Source organism: Rhinatrema bivittatum, chromosome 6, assembly GCF_901001135.1.
Source record: "Rhinatrema bivittatum chromosome 6, aRhiBiv1.1, whole genome shotgun sequence".
In the NCBI taxonomy this organism is placed as follows: Eukaryota; Metazoa; Chordata; class Amphibia; order Gymnophiona; family Rhinatrematidae; genus Rhinatrema; species Rhinatrema bivittatum.
In genome coordinates, this window is record NC_042620.1 from 903,333 (window position 1) to 925,899 (window position 22,567).

The following is a 22,567-nucleotide window of genomic DNA, read 5'->3' on the forward strand; positions in this document are numbered from 1 at the left end:
CTGTTGGCTGCCAGAAAACAAAATGGTGCCGATGGCCCTTTGCCTTAGCACGTGACAGGGTATCCGTGCCATTGGCTGGCCCCTGTCACATGGTAGGAGCAATGGATGGCCGGCGCCATCTTTAAAAATGGTGCGTGCCATCCAGTGCTCCTACCATGTGACAGGGGCCAACCAATGGCACCGATAGCCCCCTGTCACATGGTAAGGGCAAAGGGCCATCGGCGCCATTTTTGATTAGTGGTAGACAATGGCCTGAGAGTGGGAGATTGCTCCCGGGACCCCCGTTGGACCACCAGGTATTTTAAATATTTGGGGGAGGGGTCGGGAGGGTTAAGGATTAGAAAGAATTAAATTTAAAGGGTCAGGGTGGGTTTGGGATTTATTTTTAAATGCCATTTCTTCACGTCCCCGTCCCCCCCCAAAAATGATAAGAGAACCCCATGAAAGATTTTGTGGGGTTTTCCTATTGGGTTCAGGGACCCCCCGATATCTGACGAGATTGAAAATATCGGACAATATTTTCAATCATCAGATAAACGATTCACATCCCTACGATCTAGTAATGCCCTTCAGGTTATGCCTCGTAGTCTTCCAATTTATAGTAAATGAGATATTTCAGGACCTCTTCTACTCTCAAGTGGTGGCCTACCTAGATGAAATTCCTAATCTTTTCAAAATTATTGTATGAGCACTGACACCATGTGAAACCTGTCCTGCATAGGCTACATGAGTATCGTCTCTATGCTAAATTAGGGAAATGTATCTTTGAGCAAGAACTCCATTTTTTGGGGTACATTGTATCACGTCAAGGCCTTCGGATAGATCCTGAGAAATTAAAAGCCATCTCAGAATGGCCCAGGTTAGTAGGTGTCAAGGTGATTTAATGCTTTCTGGGTTTCACAAACTACTACAGACAATTTATACCTGGGTATTTCAACTTGGTGGCCCCACTCACAGCCCTTACTAGAAAGGGTGCCAACACCAGGAATTGGGCCTCAGATGTCATTCAGGCCTTTGAACAGCTAAAGAGGAGTTTACCTTTGATAACTACCTACATCACCCAGATCTATCTCAACCCTTCATTCTGGAGGTAGATACCTCTACCCTCAGGATAGGCGCTGTCCTCCTACAACATAACACTAAGGGTACTCTCAATATTGACAAAGTTTTTGTCAATATTGTTTCTATGAAACTAATGGTATATTCATTGTTTGTTACATTTATTGTTTGTAATGTATGTTTTTATTGTGAATTGCCTAGACTTTTTTGTGATAGGTAATTAATAAATTTTAATAAAATGAAATGAAATGAAAATGACTTGCTCCTATTTTTTCTAAGAAATTCTCTCCAGCAGGGAAGAATTATACAATCAGTAATTATTAGCTGCTATGAGTCAAACTAGCTTTGGAAGAATGGTGACATCTTTTGGAGGGGGCCAAGCACCAAATAACCATTTATACAATTCACAAGAATATTGAGCATTTGGCACAAGCTCAAAGGCTGAACCCCAGAAAAGGTTGCTGGTTAATTTTCTTCAATTGATTTGAGTATGAGTTGCAGTACTGACCAGCTGACAAGAACCAGCAAGCGATGCACTCTCCTGGTCATTTGATATGGAGGGGACCCTGGAACCTCCACAATACATTATTGACCCAGCTAAAATTGTAGTTGCCACCACCTTCACAGTTTCTCCCGGAAAAATGATGGTAGTCCGACACCTGCATCAGAAGGTTCTCAAATGGGCACATGACTCCAGGCCTCTCATTTCATTTTAATTTCATTTATTAAAATTTATTCATCGCCTAACACTTAAAAAGGCCTAGGCAATATACAAAAATACATACATAATAAAACAAAAAAACATACAATGCAGACAGCGAGTATTAGTTTCACAGAAACCAAAACAACTTACCAAATAATATTGGTACATATAGTGTTATAAACATCTCCACAGTTCTATAAGTAAAGTCTCAGTATTGATACATAGTGTTACTAAAAAAGGCAGAATGATGATATTCATATTGCTTATTTACCATTAAATGCAAGGTGAAGCAGATATTCCTTCAAAGCTGTTTTAAACTTTTTGATGTCATCAAGAGATCTAAGGTCAAAAGGAAGAAGATTCCATAAGGTAGGTGCCACTATAGAGAAGGATGTCTCCCTAGTACAGAGTAACCATGCTTGACGAACTGGGGGGATCTCTAACATATTGAGTTGAGAAGATCTCAAATTTCGGACTGGATTATACATCCGTAACAGGGCATTAAACCAAAACGTAGACTCAGACAAATGTAGCTTGTAAACTAACATCCCTATCTTGAACACTATCCGTTCATTCACTGGTAACCAGTTAAGTCTGTGAAGAATTGGTGAGATGTGTTTGTGACGTTTTGTATGGGAAACCAGCCTCGCAGCAGAATTTAATAAAAGTTGTACTGATTGAAGTATGTATTTCGGCAAACCAATGTATAACCCGTTACAATAATCAATGTGTGGAAAAATAATGGCACGGACAACCATTAAGAGATCTTTATCATATAGCAGATGCCGAAGTCCACTTAACAATCGAAGTTTGAAAAAACCTGATCTAATCAGTGATTTTATTTGAGGTTTGAAAGATAAAGTAGAGTCAATCATGATGCCTAAGCTCTTAATAGGCTTGGTCAAAGAAAAAGAAGAATTACCTATTGAGACCGTATCCAATAAAGGTACTGTCTGTGATCGATGAATTAGTAGCATTGTGGTCTTACCGGTATTTAACAGTAACTTGTTCTGTTTCAACCATCTCTTAATAGCATCTAAACAAGCAGTTAGAGAATTTACTGTATCCTGCCATGAATTCTGAACTTTGATGTAAAACTGAATATCGTCTGCGTAAATCTTAAACCCATCCACAATGGTAGCGAGCAATTTGGTGATCGGTGCAAGATAAATGTTAAACAACATTGCCGAAAGGGCTGAACCCTGTGGTACCCCAACCTTTACCTGCTGGGACTCGGAATAGGAGTTGTTAAATCGAAAAACTTGTGACCACTCAGATAGATAGCTCTCAAACCATTTTAGTACAGTTCCTGAAATACCACATTCCCGGAGACGAAGAAGTAAGATTTGATGATCAATAGAATCAAAAGCTGAGTGTTGCGACTATCCAATCCCGGAAGTGGATCCTTGGGCCGACCGGCCAGGAAGGACGGCCGGGAGGCAGAACACACACTGGGCTGACGAGGCTTCACCTGGAAACCCATGATCCCTCCAGAGGAGCTGTAGGAACCCGGGTCGCTAGGGCTTAGGCGTCTTCACCCTGGAAGTCCGAGGTCCCCCCAGGAGGAGCCCGTAGGGACCCGGACCGCTGGGACTTAGGCGAAGTACTGATGAACCCAGGAAGAGTGTGAAGCGGAATCAAGGCTGGCTGCAAGCAGGTTGAGTTGGAGTCACGGAGCGGAGTCAGGACTGGAGACTAGCAGACGGAGTCGGGGTCACAGGCAGAGGTCGAGGCAGGCGGCAGGCAAGCGGAGATGGAGTCACGGACTGGAGTCAAGGCAGGCGGCAGTCAAGCAGAGTCGGAGTCACAGGCTGAAATCAGGGCAGGCGGCAAGCAGGCAGAGTCAGAATCACAGGCTGGAATCAAGGCAGGCGGCAAGCAGGAAACAATGGTCAGGCAAGCAGGATACAAGGCAGGCAGGCAGGAATTGGGAACCGATGGAACAGGAGGCAACTAGCACTTCAGGAAGTGACCTCGTTGCAAGGCAAAGACAGAGTCCCCGGGTCCAGTTTAAATCCCCCTTACCGGCATCTGACGTCATCAGGAGGCGGCCTCTGACATCCGGGACTGCAAGTAGAAAATGGCGGTCCTCGCGCGCGCGTGGCACTTCAAGGGGGCGGAGTCTTCGGCGGCGTCTCCCTCATGGAGACGCCGCTGCCATGCGGCTTGAGAGGCCCAGGAGCCGGCGGTTTTCAGCTGCTGCCACACGGCTCGGGAGGCTTGGGGACCGGCGAATCGCGGCGCTTTAGGAGGAAGTAAGGGCCCGGTCACTGCCCCAGTGACCGGGATCGCAAAACTGAGGTGATGTCAAGTGAGACTAATATAAACTGATGTCCGTTATCAAGACTTCGTTTAATGGAGTCAACCAGGGAGATCAATAGTAATTCAGTACTAAGACCGCGACGGAAACCAAATTGATGAGGACTCAAAATTTCGTTTTTCTCTAAGAAATCTGTTAATTGCTTAAGAACGATCCCTTCTGTTACCTTAGCAGCTAGGGGAAATGACGAGATAGTAACCCCTTAAATTATAGACCTAACGTCTAACGTAGATTTTTTGAGCAGAGGTTTAACCAATGCAGATTTAAGAGCGCTAGGCATGACCCCAAGACTTAATGAAGCGTTCACAATGTCAACGATCGATGTTCTCATGAGCTCGAAAATACCCTTAAAGGAGATAGTAGAGACTAGAGATGTGAATCGTGTCCTCGATCGTCTTAACGATCGATTTCGGCTGGGAGGGGGAGGGAATCGTATTGTTGCCGTTTGGGGGGGGTAAAATATCGTGAAAAATCGTGAAAAATCGTAAAAAATCGTAAAAACGTAAAATCGCAAAACCGGCACATTAAAACCCCCTAAAACCCACCCCCGACCCTTTAAATTAAATCCCCCACCCTCCCGAACCCCCCCCCCCAAATGACTTAAATAACCTGCGGGTCCAGCGGCGGTCCGGAACGGCAGCGGTCCGGAACGGGCTCCTGCTACTGAATCTTGTTGTCTTCGGCCGGCGCCATTTTCCAAAATGGCGCCGAAAAATGGCGGCGGCCATAGACGAACACGATTGGACGGCAGGAGGTCCTTCCGGACCCCCGCTGGACTTTTGGCAAGTCTTGTGGGGGTCAGGAGGCCCCCCCCAAGCTGGCCAAAAGTTCCTGGAGGTCCAGCGGGGGTCAGGGAGCGATTTCCCGCCGCGAATCGTTTTCGTACGGAAAATGGCGCCGGCAGGAGATCGACTGCAGGAGGTCGTTCAGCGAGGCGCCGGAACCCTCGCTGAACGACCTCCTGCAGTCGATCTCCTGCCGGCGCCATTTTCCGTACGAAAACGATTCGCGGCGGGAAATCGCTCCCTGACTCCCGCTGGACCTCCAGGAACTTTTGGCCAGCTTGGGGGGGGCCTCCTGACCCCCACAAGACTTGCCAAAAGTCCAGCGGGGGTCCGGAAGGACCTCCTGCCGTCCAATCGTGTTTGTCTATGGCCGCCGCCATTTTTCGGCGCCATTTTGGAAAATGGCGCCGGCCGAAGACAACAAGATTCAGTAGCAGGAGCCCGTTCCGGACCGCTGCCGTTCCGGACCGCCGCTGGACCCGCAGGTTATTTAAGTCATTTGGGGGGGGGTTCGGGAGGGTGGGGGATTTAATTTAAAGGGTCGGGGGTGGGTTTTAGGGGGTTTTAGTGTGCCGGCTCACGATTCTAACGATTTATAACGATAAATCGTTAGAATCTCTATTGTATTGTGTTCCATAACGGTTTAAGACGATATTAAAATTATCGGACGATAATTTTAATCATCCTAAAACGATTCACATCCCTAGTAGAAACATTCAAGATGGGACACACAGTGTTGTTCAAATTTGCAATAACGTTAGATATTTCTGTAGAAGCTACTAGTTCAAAATCAGACCATAATTGTACATTACTAACTACAAAATCTGAATACCACTGATCTACGTCCTTAAATGACAACAACAACGTTTCTAACTTTGTTGCAAAATAATTAGCAAAAGTGTCTGCTGTCAACATGGAAACATCTACATTCTTTTCCGAATTTTGTTTTTCAGTTAATTTGTGCACCAATGTAAATAATACTTTAGGATTATAACCAATTTCATTAATCTTTTTGGAAAAATATTCCTTTTTAGCAGATAAAGTGTCTAATTGATATTGTTTTAAAGACAAACGGTACCTAACGACATTCTCACAAGAAGGATGTGTAAGCCATTTCCGTTCATTTCTACGTACCTGCTGTCGTGATGACGTCAATGCGGGGGAATTCCAGGGACAAAGAACTTTCTTGTTAGATTTAGAAGGTAAGAAACACTTAAGTGGGGCTATCGTATCAATGGCCGTGTTTAAATAAGAGAGCCAGTCATTAAAATAACAATTAAAATCTATACTCTCTGTCATTTCAGGGATGTTAATAAGAGCTTCCCTCAACTTACTGAAATCAACAGCAGATCTTTTCACATGGGTACTAACAAAATCACAATTCTTAAAACGCTCACCTGCTGTTGCGGTCGCCACCGCTTCCCCTCTATCTGCTGTGCTTGGTGCTCACCTCCAATGGGGGGTACGCCGCTCCCACGGCTCTGCTAGGCCTCCAGGGCGTCCGCCATTGCCAGATCATCTCTCTGCTGCCACACGCGCATTATGGACGCACGGCCGCCGGAAGTCTGGCCCCGCCTGGGTTAACGACGCCACGCCCCAAGCCTGATTTAACCGGCATTCGCCTGCCTTCTCATTGCCTTGCAACGAGGGTCGCTACTGTTAGTAGTTCTTAGTTGCGCTTCTGCTGTCCTGCTTTCCGGTTGACCTCCGCTTGTTCCTGACTCCGCTTCTGCCTGCCGCCTGCCATTGACCTCCGCTTGTTCCTGACTCCGCTTCTGCCTGCCGCCTGCCATTGACCTCCGCTTGTTCCTGACTCCGCTTCTGCCTGCCGCCTGCCATTGACCTCAGCTTGTTCCTGACTCCACTCCTGCCTGCCGCCTGCCATTGACCTCAGCTTGTGCCCGACTTCGCTCCTGCTTGCCGCCAGCCTCCGACTTTTGCCTGTTCCTGAGACTGCTTCTACCGGCTGCCAGCCTGACTTGGGTTCGTCTCTGTTCCTACTCACCACCCGTTCCAGCTCTATTGCACGCTACAGACTCCAGTCCTGCCTTCTGCTGGTCACAGTCCACAATACGCTACACACTCTGTTCCTGTTATCTATCTGCTCCGCTCCACGGCATACTACAGACCCCGGGCCTGCTCACAGACTGCTTCTATTCAGCAAGCCAGGGACTCTGACCGCCCCGCTCTCGCCGGGCCTACCAGCTCCCTGTTTACTGGACCCTGTGATTTACTCATTGCCCAGGCCTTCATTCTATAGAGACTGTACTGTGCTCCTAAGTCCCAAGGTTCTAGGACCCTACGGGCTCCTCCTGGGGGGTTCCTGGTTCCCGGGTGAAGACCTTTGCCTGTGGCTCTGCCTCCCGACCTACTCTGCCTTCAGGGTAGTTCGGCTCAAGGGTTCACACCTGGACTGCAGCTTCCCAGACTGCAACACCTGCACCGTGTAAAGAAAAACTGATTAAAAAGTGATCGGACCAGGGAACAGGTTTTATTTCTGGAGAACTAGCTAACTGCAAATTAGCACCTTCATTGATAAAAACTAAATCAAGTAAATTTCCTAGACGATGTGTAGAAGAATCAATTATTTGTTGCCAACCCAAAGAAGATAATATGTCCCTACACAACAGAATCTGAAAATCATCTTCTAAGAGATTGAAAGGTAAATTAAAATCTCCCAATAGAATCATATTATTTAAACAGACTGGAGCCAAAAGGAGCTGTTCAAATAGAGAAAGATTAGAATGTAGAATCTTTGGGGGACAATAAACAAGACAAATGGAGAAAAGAGAGTTATACACAAGTAACAATTCTAAATTTGTTACGGTGAGATCATGCGATTTCATCTTTAATGATTCTCTAAATATTATTAATAAACCACCACCCCTACCTTTAGCTCTAGGTTGTGAAGAGGAGGCATAACCAGCAGGACAAATCATCTTGGCATTATCCAGACATTGGAACTAATTGTGTGACACTATTGGGGGCCACAGATGAAGACCGATTTTCAGTCTTGTCTACATTCACCATGCATAAAAGTGTCAAAGCATGACTGTGGGGTTATTAAAGCCACTGCCGGTCCCCACAGAACCCTCAACCCATGTGGCTGCAGTCTTCATTGTTGACCTTTGCTCTCTAATGGCAATATTACCATATGGATGGCTGTGGACAGATTCTCTAAGATGGCACATTTTGTTCCCCTTCCTGGAGTCCCTGAGTTAGCAAAACCCTTCATTCAACACATCTTCTACCTGAATGGGCTACCACATCACATCCTCTCAGATCGAGGAGTTCGAATCACTGTCCGATACTGGAAAGGACTATGTTGAAAAATTCATAATCACTTTGGATTTCACCTCCGCTTACCACATTCAAAGCAACAGACAAACAGAGAGTAAATCAAAGCCTTAAGGCCTTCCTGTGGGCTTATGTGAATTTACATAAAGATAAGCGGGACTCTTCTCCTTCCATGGGCTGAGTTTGCCATTAACAACCATGTCAATACTTTCACAGGATCTTTACTCTTTTATGTAGTCTTTTGGCATCATCCTCAAGTCCCAGACCACTTCCTATTTCAGACAATTGCCCAGCAGCCACCCTGAAGGGACAAACGCTTCATGAGCTGTGGACAAAGATTCATGTTTTACTGGACAAAGTGGCAGAATGCTCTAAGAAGAAAGCCAACAGGATGTGGTGCCTGGCACCTCAGCAGCACCCCAAAGCCTAGACTGGCTTAGCACCAGAAACCGGAGACTCAAGATGTCCTCAATGAAATTTGCTCCATGATTCATCAAACCTTTTCCTATCGACTGCCAATTTGTCCCTGTAGCTTGCAAACTCAGACTACCACCATCCTGAAGGGTCCATGATGTCTTCCATATCTTTATGCTGAAAACTGCCATTTTCTCCTGGCCTGGTAGATCGTACCTTCAGCCCATTGAAATTGAAGCAGAGGAAGTCACTTCATTTGAGGTCCAGGAAATCTTAGACTGTAGAAGAGTTCATAATCAGTTGTAGTACCTTAATGCCTGGAAACACTACGGTCCTGGAAAAAACTCTTGGGAGCCAACCTCCAAACTACAAGCCCCCCAACTTGTAGCAGAAATCCACGGATGTTTTCCCAGTAAATACAAGCCAAGGAAGTTGGGGAGAGGGCTTTAGAGAAGGGGTACTGTTATGTTTGTCATCTCACGGGACTTCCCTGCAAGCCAGCACACTCACTCCTGAATGCTGCGACAGCAGACCTCACTCACACCATGTGGCACAGATGCTGCCAATCTTGCACCAGCCTTGCTTTCCTTAGGTGCGCATGCATGCTGGCCACCCAAACTGAAAAGGCCTGCAGCGCCCTTGGATGATAACATAGGCTTCAGCCCTTAAAAGGGCCTTTTGGACACTCAGGCCTTGCCTCAGCAATGAGTTTCCTGCATTCCCTGCAGTGCTTGTTGCCAATATTTCTGTTCCTTATTCCTTCTTCCAGGCTTGCCTTATCTTCCATCCCAGTCTTGTCACCTGGACCAGCCTCATCCAGACTGTCTGCCTTGTTAGCATCCACAGTGTCTCCTGTGTGCCCACGTCTTCCTCAGCTTGCCGCCTGGACCTGACTACCCTTGCTCACTGCCTGCCCTGACCTTGGCTCTTCTCGGACATCCATAAGCCTGCTTGTCTCTGGTGTGCCTCTGGACTCTAGCCGCCACCTCTACTGTCCACCACCACTACCTAAGTCCTGCTGGCCACCAGAGTCCAAGGGCCCAACCTGCAAAGGAGGCAGCTGGTAAAAGTGAAGCTGTAGACTGTCTCATTACATTTGTCAGCTGCTGGCATGGGCCGCAGGGGCTATGTAAACTGCACTGCAGCACTAAGGGCTCACACACACCATATCCAATGTGATTTTTAATGCCAGAGAGATATCATCATGCCCTGCAACATGCAGTGGAAGTCTGCAAATACTGGAGCTGAACTGATTGAAACATATTTACCCATTATATAAAATGTTACAGTAATTAAGTCTACTGAAACCTGAGACCTTGTCTACTGTAGCCAGAGGGATCTCTAAGAAATGAGAACACAAACTGCAAGTGAGTCACATTTACCAGAAAGAGACCTCCACTGTACTATTAATCTGAGATCTCGTGGAGACACAGCTAGTATCCTTTCCAAAGTTTTAGCTGAACAATAGCATTTCCTATCATCAGAGGAGTCCAAGGTAAAGTAACATGTGAGGTACGAATCCATATCTCAGTCCAATGGGCTTTTAACACCAAGCTTATCACATTGACAGAAGAAGAAAGACTCAAGGGAGGTTTCACATTACCTACCTGGATGCATCTGTGGACCCTGCTTCTAAAATTCAAAGGCAAAGTGTACTCATACTTTGCTTTTGAAAATTTCCTGAGTGCAGAAATACTTGAGGACTTTCCACTGGATTTTCTGTAGATAAAAACTGTTTTGCCCAAATTATGCCCCCGGAAATATCTCCTGTGAATCTTAAAAAGTGTGCTATGCAAGCCTGTGCATCTATTCAGCAGGATTCAGGAAGAGCAAAATTCATACAATCTCCTCGACAGGTAAGGAGCTTTATAAATGTCCTGCTACATCACAAACTGTATTGAGAGAGTAAATGGAAACAGAAAGAACAAGAAAGAAAAAATGGAATTGGAGATAGAGAACGAAAAACAGGCAAGGCAAGAGAGAATATAGAATAAAGGAAAGAGAGTGAGGAAGAACAAAAGAAAAGGGGAAAGTTACCTTGAATAGAATTGGGAAGCATGACAAAAACTGCAAGAGAGGTACTGAGAAGGGCAACCAAAATAATAAAGCGGATGGAATGATTCTTTATGAGGAAAGACTAAAGAGGTTAGGACTCTTCAGCCTGGAGAAGAGATGACTGAGGGGAGATATGATAGAGGTCTATAAAATAATGAGTGGAACAAATAAATGTTAATCAATTGTTTACTCTTTCAAAGAGCACAAAGACCAGAGGACACAATGAAGTTACTGGGTGATACATTTACAAATAAGATAAAATATTTTTTCACCAATACATAATTAAGCTCTGGAATTCGTTGCCAGAAGATATGACGAAAGCTATTAGTATAGCTGCATTTAAAAAAGGTTTGGACAAGTTCCTGGAGGAAACGTCCATTAACCATTATTAAAGTAGAGTTGCAGAAATCCACTGCTTCTCCCTGGGATAAGCAGCTTGGAATCTATCTATTCCTTGGGATCCTGCCAGATACTTGTGACCTGGATTGGCCACTGTTGGAAACTGGTTACTGGGCTTGATGGACCTTTGGTCTGACCCAGTATGGCAAGTCTTATGTTCTTAGGGCCATTGGACACTAGATAGAGAAGCAGCAGAGATAAGTCAGGGGATACGAGAGAGAGGAGCAGCAAAGAGGTCAGAGGATATGAGAGAGAGGAGCAACAGAGGGATAGTCAAGGGAATTGAGGAGCAACAGAGTGTCAAGGGAACTCAAAAGAGGAACAGCAGAGACAGTGTCAGGGGACAAGAGAGAAAAGCAGCATAGAAATGTTCATGGGATAGAAGAGAGAAGAGCAACAGAAGGAAGGTCAGGGGACACGAGAGAGGAGCAGCAGGGAGAGGTGAGGGGACACGAGAGAGAGGTGCAGCAGAGAAATAAGAACATAAGAAATTGCCATGCTGGGTCAGACCAAGGGTCCCATCAAGCCCAGCATCCTGTTTCCAACAGAGGCCAAACCAGGCCACAAGAACCTGGCAATTACCCAAATGTTCAAGGGAGACAAGAGAGAAGAGCAACAGAAAGGTCAGAGGACATGAGAGAGAGGAGTAGTAAAGAATTGCTCATGAGAATCAAGAAAGAGCAACATAGAGAGGGTCAAGGGATACGAGAGAGAGTAGCAGCAGAGAGAAGTCAGGGGACACAAGAGAGAGGAGCAACATAGAGAGGGTCAAGGGATACAAGAAAGAAGAACAACAGAGAGTTGGTCAGGGGACACGAGAGGAGCAGCAGAGTGAGGTCAGAGGACATGAGAGAGAGGAGTAGCAAAGAATTGCTCATGGGATATAAGAAAGAGCAACATAGGGGCAAGGGATATGAGAGAGAGGCGCAGCAGAGAGAGAGTCAGGGGACATAAGAGAGTGGCTCAGGAAGGAGGAGGAGGAGGACCAGGAAAGATGTACACATGAAACTTGCTTGTACCTGTCAGGACTGTCCGAGGCACAAACCGAATCGATGAGACCCACATCCAGAGTTCCCTTTGTTAGAGGAAGAGAGACATGGAAAGATGATTAATATGGAAGCACACAGTGACAACAAAATATTTAGGTTAGGGGCCACTGCTACCACTGGCAGCAAAATACAATGACAATACAGAGTTTTGATGCTGCCCTTTAAAAGTTTGCCATTCTAGACATTAAGATTCAAAAAGCCTGCATCCACTCTGGCTCATTTAGAGTTCTTGTGTCCAGAATAATTCACATGAGACCATAATGAGGCGTTGCTTCTCTGTTTAAGACTCTTATTGTACTCTACATTTAAAATGATTCCATTACAGAATAGAAGGAATACTTCCCCTTGCAGAATGTGTTCCCTGCTGCAGGGACAACAGTGTAGATGCACTGCATACCCTCTCCGTGTCTGACTGAATGTATGAAATGCTGTAAGGAAACCATGGTCTTTAATGAAAACATTTTATGTAGGTAAATTGAGGTTTGATTAGCAAAGACATAGCAGAAATAAGCAGTGCTGGAGACAGGAAGAGGAGGATTCCTACTGAAATCTGAAAAGCACAAAGTACCCACTGCTCCCTCCCTCCAGCTGCATTTCAAAGAGAACTCTGTAGGGAAGCTGCAAGCTCCACAGGTAATCTTATTGCCCTCCCCAGGGACAAATAGATCTCGAGTAATGCAAACTCAGTTCACAACAGACTGATAGGAATAAACCGATTAATCTGTATTTGCTTAAGTGTAATCCATCTGCTGCTCAAATTACAGTTTAAAATTGTAAGTCCATAAATCACCAAGCACAGCAAAGCACTCTAAGTATAATTCCACACAAGCAGGTGAGTGCTAAGATTAAGTTGTACAGTCCCAAGGAATTCGAAACCATTTGTAAATCCAAAGGTAATATTTATTTATAGCGGCAACTCCACTGTGTATATAAAGTCATGCTTTAAGCAAAAGGGTCCCCCGACATGGACCCGTGTTTCGCCAGGGGCTGCATCAGGGGGGACGCACAAGTAAATTCAGAGCAATCTGTAAATAAGGGTAAAAATACAGGACTGTAACAAAATGTCACTGCCAATGCCATATATACAGTCAAACAGTATATCCACTTACCGAGTTGAAGAGTATACACACGTAACAGGGAGCGCGTTTGAGTGTCATTAAACATGGAGTTTTAAACATGTAAAGGCGCCAAAAACTTTCACAGACCAATCAGCTAAGGCAAACAACCAACCAATCAGAGCATGGTATTATTATCCAATGGGCTGTCAGATAAAATGTACCCATTCAATCTCTTTGTTGAGACCTGCGGGGGTAACAGTATTCAGCCGGTAAATCCATCGTTGTTCACATCGAATCAGATGGGCATCAAAATCTCCCCCTCTAGGAAGGGGAGAAAGCACTTCCAAGACAAAGAAGAAGATATCAGAAATTGAATGAGAAAGGGCTACCCAATGATCAACCAATGGGGCTAAAAGACGTGAATGTTTGATATTGGATCGATGTTCTATTATACGGGTGCGAATTTGTCTATTAGTCTTGCCGATGTAAAGTTTATTACAGGGACAACGAATGACATAAATTACACCTGTAGAACTACAATCAGAAGAATCAAATAGAGTAAACACTTTGCCCGAAGACGGATCAGTGAATTCAGTCATCCTAGCAGTGTGGCTACAGACTGAACAATTTCCACATGGAGCATGTACGCCCCGTGTGTGTGCCCGTCTGTTGTGAGAGAAGTCAGAGTGAGTTAGAATATCTTTTAAATTCCTGCCCCTCCGATACGTAAAACGCAATGGACTCTGAAAAAGTTGTGAAAAAGACAGAGCTAACCAGTGTTTCCGAACAATTGAGGCAATATTATGGCTAGCTGGTGAGAATGGTAAAATGCAATTTACAGAATTTTCTGAGTCAGTATGTGAAGGTAGGAATAACAAATCTCTGTTGACATATAAGGCTCGTTTCAGAATCTTCGAAGGGTACCCCCTCTGTCTAAACCGGAGCAACATCTCCTTAGCTTTATTGACATACTCAACTCTCGAAGAGCACAGCCTGCGTAGCCGGAGGAACTGACCTGTCGGAATGTTGGTCTTAAGAATTCTCGGGTGGCAACTGTCAAATTTCAGAATCGTATTACGATCGGTTTCTTTCTGTATATTGAGGTTGTGAAGATGCCATCGTGGATTTTAATGAGCATATCTAAGAAGGGGATCTGAGAATGGTGCAAATTAAAGCTAAACTGAAGGTGTGGGTTGCAATTATTCAACCAATCGAAAAACATAAAAAATTGGATCTCAGTCCCTGACCAAATTAACAGCACGTCATCGATGTAACGGAACCATGCATGTATGAACACTTGCCAAGCAGATGGATAAATATGGGATTCCTCAAATTGGGCCACGTATAAGCATGCCAGGCTGGGGGCCATCGTAGCCCCCATAGCCGTCCCCTTAATCTGTTGATAAAAAGTATTTTCGAAACGAAAATAATTTTTAGTGAGTGCCAAAGTAGTCAATTGCATGAGAAAAGATGTAGGGACCCGGACAGGTGCGGGTCGTTGATTAAGAATAGCCTCAATCACATGTAGAGCATCCTGTTGAGGAATGTTTGAGTAAAGTGATGTGATATCTAATGTCACTAGCAAAAATGGTGGAACTGGGACCTGTAAGTTATTCAGCAAAGAAATAAGATGGGCAGAGTCCCGGACAAAAGATTTTATCTGCGGGACTATAGGTCTTAGAAATATATCCACAAATTTCGAGAGAGGCTCTAAAACAGAGCCAATCCCGGATACAATCGGAAGTCCCGGAGGGTCTACCAAAGATTTGTGGATCTTGGGGAGTACATAGAAGACTGGAGTAGTTGGAAACGGAGACGTGAGAAAATTTACCTCACGTTGGGTAATATATCGGTTTGTGAGTTTCCAACTACTCCCCAAGATCCACAAATCTTTGGTAGACCCTCCGGGACTTCCGATTGTATCCGGGATTGGCTCTGTTTTAGAGCCTCTCTCGAAATTTGTGGATATATTTCTAAGACCTATAGTCCCGCAGATAAAATCTTTTGTCCGGGACTCTGCCCATCTTATTTCTTTGCTGAATAACTTACAGGTCCCAGTTCCACCATTTTTGCTAGTGACATTAGATATCACATCACTTTACTCAAACATTCCTCAACAGGATGCTCTACATGTGATTGAGGCTATTCTTAATCAACGACCCGCACCTGTCCGGGTCCCTACATCTTTTCTCATGCAATTGACTACTTTGGCACTCACTAAAAATTATTTTCGTTTCAAAAATACTTTTTATCAACAGATTAAGGGGACGGCTATGGGGGCTACGATGGCCCCCAGCCTGGCATGCTTATACGTGGCCCAATTTGAGGAATCCCATATTTATCCATCTGCTTGGCAAGTGTTCATACATGCATGGTTCCGTTACATCGATGACGTGCTGTTAATTTGGTCAGGGACTGAGATCCAATTTTTTATGTTTTTCGATTGGTTGAATAATTGCAACCCACACCTTCAGTTTAGCTTTAATTTGCACCATTCTCAGATCCCCTTCTTAGATATGCTCATTAAAATCCACGATGGCATCTTCACAACCTCAATATACAGAAAAGAAACCGATCGTAATACGATTCTGAAATTTGACAGTTGCCACCCGAGAATTCTTAAGACCAACATTCCGACAGGTCAGTTCCTCCGGCTACGCAGGCTGTGCTCTTCGAGAGTTGAGTATGTCAATAAAGCTAAGGAGATGTTGCTCCGGTTTAGACAGAGGGGGTACCCTTCGAAGATTCTGAAATGAGCCTTATATGTCAACAGAGATTTGTTATTCCTACCTTCACATACTGACTCAGAAAATTCTGTAAATTGCATTTTACCATTCTCACCAGCTAGCCATAATATTGCCTCAATTGTTCGGAAACACTGGTTAGCTCTGTCTTTTTCACAACTTTTTCAGAGTCCATTGCGTTTTACGTATCGGAGGGGCAGGAATTTAAAAGATATTCTAACTCACTCTGACTTCTCTCACAACAGACGGGCACACACACGGGGCGTACATGCTCCATGTGGAAATTGTTCAGTCTGTAGCCACACTGCTAGGATGACTGAATTCACTGATCCGTCTTCGGGCAAAGTGTTTACTCTATTTGATTCTTCTGATTGTAGTTCTACAGGTGTAATTTATGTCATTCGTTGTCCCTGTAATAAACTTTACATCGGCAAGACTAATAGACAAATTCGCACCCGTATAATAGAACATCGATCCAATATCAAACATTCACGTCTTTTAGCCCCATTGGTTGATCATTGGGTAGCCCTTTCTCATTCAATTTCTGATATCTTCTTCTTTGTCTTGGAAGTGCTTTCTCCCCTTCCTAGAGGGGGAGATTTTGATGCCCATCTGATTCGATGTGAACAACGATGGATTTACCGGCTGAATACTGTTACCCCCGCAGGTCTCAACAAAGAGATTGAATGGGTACATTTTATCTGACAGCCCATTGGATAATAATACCATGCTCTGATTGGTTGGTTGTTTGCCTTAGCTGATTGGTCTGTGAAAGTTTTTGGCACCTTTACATGTTTAAAACTCCATGTTTAATGACACTCAAACGCGCTCCCTGTTACGTGTGTATACTCTTCAACTCGGTAAGTGGATATACTGTTTGACTGTATATATGGCATTGGCAGTGACATTTTGTTACAGTCCTGTATTTTTACCCTTATTTACAGATTGCTCTGAATTTACTTGTGCGTCCCCCCTGATGCAGCCCCTGGCGAAACACGGGTCCGTGTCGGGGGACCCTTTTGCTTAAAGCATGACTTTATATACACAGTGGAGTTGCCGCTATAAATAAATATTACCTTTGGATTTACAAATGGTTTCGAATTCCTTGGGACTGTACAACTTAATCTTAGCACTCACCTGCTTGTGTGGAGTTTAAAATTGTAAACATGTCATAATCTTCATGGGTTCCCTCCATGGGGGAATGATAACACTCAAAGCCCTTCACTTTGCAAACCCTTAATTCCCAGTTTACAGTTCTTGTATAGAGCACAGATGAGTGCTCAAGCTACTTTGCAGTACAAAACACATTGGAAGCTGTTTTTAACATTACTTTGTAAAATGAGATGTTGTAAAATGATAGAAACATAGAAATGACAGCAGAAGAAGACCAAATGGCCCATCCAGTCTGCCCAGCAAGCTTCACACTTTTTTTTCTCATACTTATCTGTTTCTCTTAGCTCTTTGGTTCTATTTCCCTTCCACCCCCACCATTGATGTAGAGAGCAATGATGGAGCTGCATCCAAGTGAAATATCAAGCTTGATTAGTTAGGGGTAGTAGGGGAAGTAACCGCCGCAGTAAGCAAGCTACACCCATGCTTATTTGTTTTACCCAGACTATGTTATTCAGCCCTTATTGGTTGTTTTTCTTCTCCCCTGCCGTTGAAGCAGAGAGCTATGCTGGATATGCGTGAAGAATCAGTTTTTCTTCTCCCCTGCCATTGAAGCAGAGAGCTATGCTGGATATGCGTGAAGAATCAGTTTTTCTTCTCCCCTGCCGTTGAAGCAGAGAGCTATGCTGGATATGAGTGAAGTATCAGTTTTTCTTCTCCCCTGCCGTTGAAGCAGAGAGCTATGCTGGATATGCGTGAAGTATCAGTTTTTCTTCTCCCCTGCCGTTGAAGCAGAGAGCTATGCTGGATATGAGTGAAGTATCAGTTTTTCTTCTCCCCTGCCGTTGAAGCAGAGAGCTATGCTGGATATGCATTGAAAGTGAAGTATCAGGCTTATTTGGTTTGGGGTAGTAACCGCCGTAACAAGCCAGCTACTCCCCGCTTTGTGAGTTCAAATCCTTTTTTCCACATTTCCTCTTGCTGTTGAAGCTTAGAGTGATGTTGGAGTCACAGTAACCATGTGTATGTTTATTGAATAAGGGTATTATCTCCAGGCAGTAGCCGTCATTCTGGCGAGCCACCCACTCTTCATTGACAGCCTCTTGACTTTATGGATCCACAGTGTTTATCCCACGCCCCTTTGAAGTCCTTCACAGTTCTGGTCTTCACCACTTCCTCTGGAAGGGCATTCCAGGCATCCACCACCCTCTCCGTGAAGAAATACTTCCTGACATTGCTTCTGAGTCTTCCTCCCTGGAGCTTCAAATCGTGACCCCTGCTTCTGCTGATTTTTTTCCTACGGAAAATGATGAAAATGTTCTTTTCAGATGTTTAGTTCACATCTTCATGGCCCAAATGTAGTAAGTAAATTTGTGACTTCTCACAGTCTTGCTTTCGTTTAAGATATTACAGCCAATTTATTCAGTCTTCAATCTGATGTTTCTCCTGTCACACCGGCATAGGGCAAGTTAGGGCTTCCCTATACCTATACTAAAGGTGAAATCCATTTTTCAGTCATGTATCTCCTACCTCTCCATGTAGTTTTCTCCTCTTAACGCCGTAGTTTCCTCACAGTACCTAAATGATATCTAGTATAGTTCTCTTCTCCCTTCCAGTATCAGAATGATACTCCTGTTACTCTGCCAAATCTCCAGTAGATATTCATGGGCCCAGTTCCTTTCTCCCTTCTTTCCTTCTCCTTTGGATGCTGTGAGTCATCTCTCCTCTGGATACTGATGATCTCAGGGAAGCAATCGCTCCCTTTTAAGGTTCAGGAACTTAAAAGTTGAATAGATAGGGAGGGTGGAATAAAGTCCCATATGTAAAAGTAACTGAAAATCTCCATGGAGGTTTAACAACACAAATCAATTAGAAGAATCAGGGGTCAGCCCTGAACATGCTGCCTCTAGCAAGGGGAACAGAAAACTCCACACCCTACCTAGGATGATGGTCTGGCTTTATATATCAGAGGAACTTACCGAATACCTCTCAAATTTCTCCTTTATTGTATCACACACCTCCCCAAGTGGGACACTAACAAAATGATAACTAGAACAGAGGAAGGTATCTGTCACTCCTGCTTCCCAACCCTATAGATGGAGTGCTACAGAAATTCTCCGTTGTAATATTCTGCCTTCTTGAAGTGTACTGGCACTACACCACGACTGATATCACCCTCTCACAGCAATGCATGGAATTCTCTCACAATCCCTGCAAAAAAAATGAGTGCTCCATATGATGGACAACATGCATCAAACAAGAGACTTATGACATAAAACTTCATCCAAATTCTAGTTAGGAAAGAAACAAAAGTCGTTAGGCTCATTCTGGCCAGGAATAAGAAACACTCACGAAGAATCTAAAGAAAATAACCTATTATACATTAGAATAAATATATACACTTCATACTGCAGAATAAATTACAACTCATAAAAGATGTTAAATTATAATTAGGATCCTTCGTTTTCAGTTTAAACCAATTTTCACCTGCAAATTCCCAGATTTTTCCAAAAGTGACAATTAATTTAAATCAATTTTCACTCTAATTATAGGCTGATTAAAGAGCCATGCTAGAAGCCTACACTTTCAGCATAAGCCACAACAGAAGCCAGGGGCTTGGGGCACAGTAGGTCACTCATTACTGCAATCCGAGCTGAAAACCAGAGGAAAATAAGGTAGCGGGAGAGTGGTAGGGTATAAGTTTGTGTGTGGAGGAAGGAGTGGGTTGGTGAGGGAGCCCCTGGAAATATAAATATAAATATCATCCGATGGAAGTGGAAGGGGGCAAGAGGTGAGATTGCACCCAGCAGAGAAACGTATTTTTCTAATAAAAAGAAAGATTTTTTTTAGGGTGCAAGGATGACAGTATTGGCCCAGAATAGCCAAGCATTGGACCTAGCATTGGGGACTTTATTTATTTATTTGCTTTTATATACCGACATCACATCGGTTCACATTATAACCTGGAATAGAATGAGAGGGGTGTCTTACTATTTATACATTGTAACATTAAACCTTAATGGGTGAACATTAAACATATAATACATTAAACATTAAGGATTGGATATTTGAAAATTCAATTTTAGAACTGGGCTAATTTCTAAAACGTTCTAAAATTGTGAGCATATTACGGCCAAAATGCTCACAATGGGGTAGATTTACAAAAAGCACGATTTGGCGTACTTTTGTTGGCGCATCAGGCGCCAACAAAAGTACGCTGGATTTTAGTAGATATGCGTGTAGCCGCACGTATCCGCTAAAATCCTGGATCGGCGCGCGCAAGGCTACCGATTCCGTATAGCTGGCGCGCGCCGAGCCGCGCAGCCTACCTCCGTTCCCTCCAAGGCCGCTCCGATTTCGGAGCGGCCTCGGAGGGAACTTTCTTTTGCCCTCCCCTCACCTTCCCCTCCCTTCCCCTACCTAACCCACCCCCCGGCCCTGTCTAAACCCCCCCTTACCTTTGTCGGGGGATTTACGCCTCCCGGAGGGAGAAGTAAATCTCCGCGCGCCAGCGGGCCGCTAGCGCGCCGGGACGCAACCTGGGGGCGGGTCTGGAGGGCGCGGCCACGCCCCCGGACCCGCCCCCGAAACGCTACGTCCCGCCCCAAAAACACCGCGCGAATCGGGCCCGCCCCCGACACGCCCCCCTCGGAAAACCCCGGGACTTACGCGAGTCCCGGGGCTCCGCGCGTGCCGGTAGGCCTATTGAACATAGGCGCACCGGCACGCAGGGCCCTGCTCGCGTAAATCCGGGCGGATTTACGCGAGCAGGGCTCTTAAAATCCGCCCCAATGTTTTTTAAGGCTTACTATACTTAACTGGCTATAAATACATCTATAATTTATTTTTTAAATATAGCCGGTTAAAACTAAAGTTATCCAGGAAAATGTTACCAGATAACTTTAGACCTCCTCTCAGGCATGTCTAGAGTTAATATAAAAAATAATAAATGGATAAACTGGTATATTTTTTATGTCATATCACATAGCCATTAAATCTTGTAGGACCCTTACTCACAGAGTCAGTATCACGATCAAACTCATTTGGTATAGGGTCACTTTATTTCAATCAACTATGTTTTGTTCGTTTTTTATATTATCTTTTTTTGTTAGGGTAAAACAAATCTCTCAACGTGCTGACGAACTGTAAATTGTATAAACCATAGGAACAATAATAATTCGTTTGTGAAGCAACAATGTAAATGTCAAGTCCCAATCCAATATATTTCAAAAAGGAATACTCATCGCCAATGGGGGACCAATGGTAGTCTCCATATTCAGATATTATAGTAAATTTGGGGACATTTACCACATGCGATTTGGAGCATGTTATTTACGTTATACAATGCCCATGTAATTTGGTGTATGTTGGGCGCAACAAGAGAAAAATCCGTACAAGACTGATTGAGCACAGAAGTTGCAATAAAACCTCTAAACTAACAGCCCCGTTGGTACAACATTGTATACAGGCGAATCTCATGTTTACTGATCTATGTTGGTTAGTTTTGGAGCAAATACAAAAAGGAGCCAGAGGAGACCCTCAAGGTCTAAATGAGAACATCAATTGGTATTCAGTGATTTAACCCCTGATCCAACATACAATAGGGGCTTCTTTTTTTTTGTCATATAAGAAATAAGGGTGTGGGTCAAAAAATTGTTTTGAGTTGTAAAAAAAAAATAGGGGATTTGTGGAAGCATTTTCCTTCGTTACTCAGAAGGTATTTTTGATACAAACACATTGAGTTTTTTTGGGGGGTATTAGGTCCATGGCTTTGATCATGATACAATGGGATGATTGGATCCCCTGCTGAATGTTTTTTGGTCACTTAGAAGCAACCTTGATGAAAGAACCTGTGGCCAACATTTCCATCCTAGGGATAATTAGTGAATGTTATGCGTTTTGGAAAGAAATATGGACGTGAAAGAGGACTTCATATGTGAAAATGAAATAAGGGAGTGTTATGCTTCATGGAAAGAAATCTGGATGTGAAAGAGGACTTCATATGTGATCAATGTCTAACAGAGGGCTGGGTGTTAATTACATGCTGGACGTGTTAGAAGACTCCCTTTATGTTGGAGAATGTACCTGGTTGTGAACTGTCACGTGATTTGATGCGTTGATGGGGGAGAAAATGGAGGTTAGTTATTGACCTTGCTGGCGACTGAAATTCCGCTCTGATGTCATAGGGTCATTATCGTTTGCATTTTAAGGATATGCGATTTAATTCACTATTCAATAGATGTTCAAAGACAGAATTTGAAGTTGAGTGACAAGTTGTCTGCCCACATGAAGACGACCTGGTTGAGGATTGTAGGTGTTTCTGTATCTTCTGGTGAGGAGTTTAAAAGGTTCCGGTTTGCCACCATGTTTTAAATGTGCGAGTCTGAATCCAGACCGCGTAAGAAGAAGTGTATGAAGAAATAACCAGTTGGAACTATGCTGATAGAACGGATAAAAATTTCTGTGGATGTCAAAGACAGGAAGTTTGGAAGGAGTCATTTCCCCTGAAGCAGGACCTTGTGGTTCGAAACACGATCGTGTCGGGATTTGGGACTTCTATCTATTTTGCAATGA

At 44.2% G+C, this 22,567-nt stretch overlaps 1 protein-coding gene across 1 annotated transcript in view; it reads right to left on the reverse strand.

Moving 5' to 3' along the window:
* The window catches only part of LOC115093339 (unconventional myosin-X-like), a 556,890-nt gene that overhangs the window by 255,382 nt on the left and 278,941 nt on the right, over window positions 1-22,567 (reverse strand). Inside the window, exon 30 of the mRNA XM_029604967.1 lies at window positions 12,052-12,107. Coding sequence (XP_029460827.1) covers window positions 12,052-12,107 — 56 coding nt within the window. The remainder of the gene's footprint in view (window positions 1-12,051; window positions 12,108-22,567) is intronic.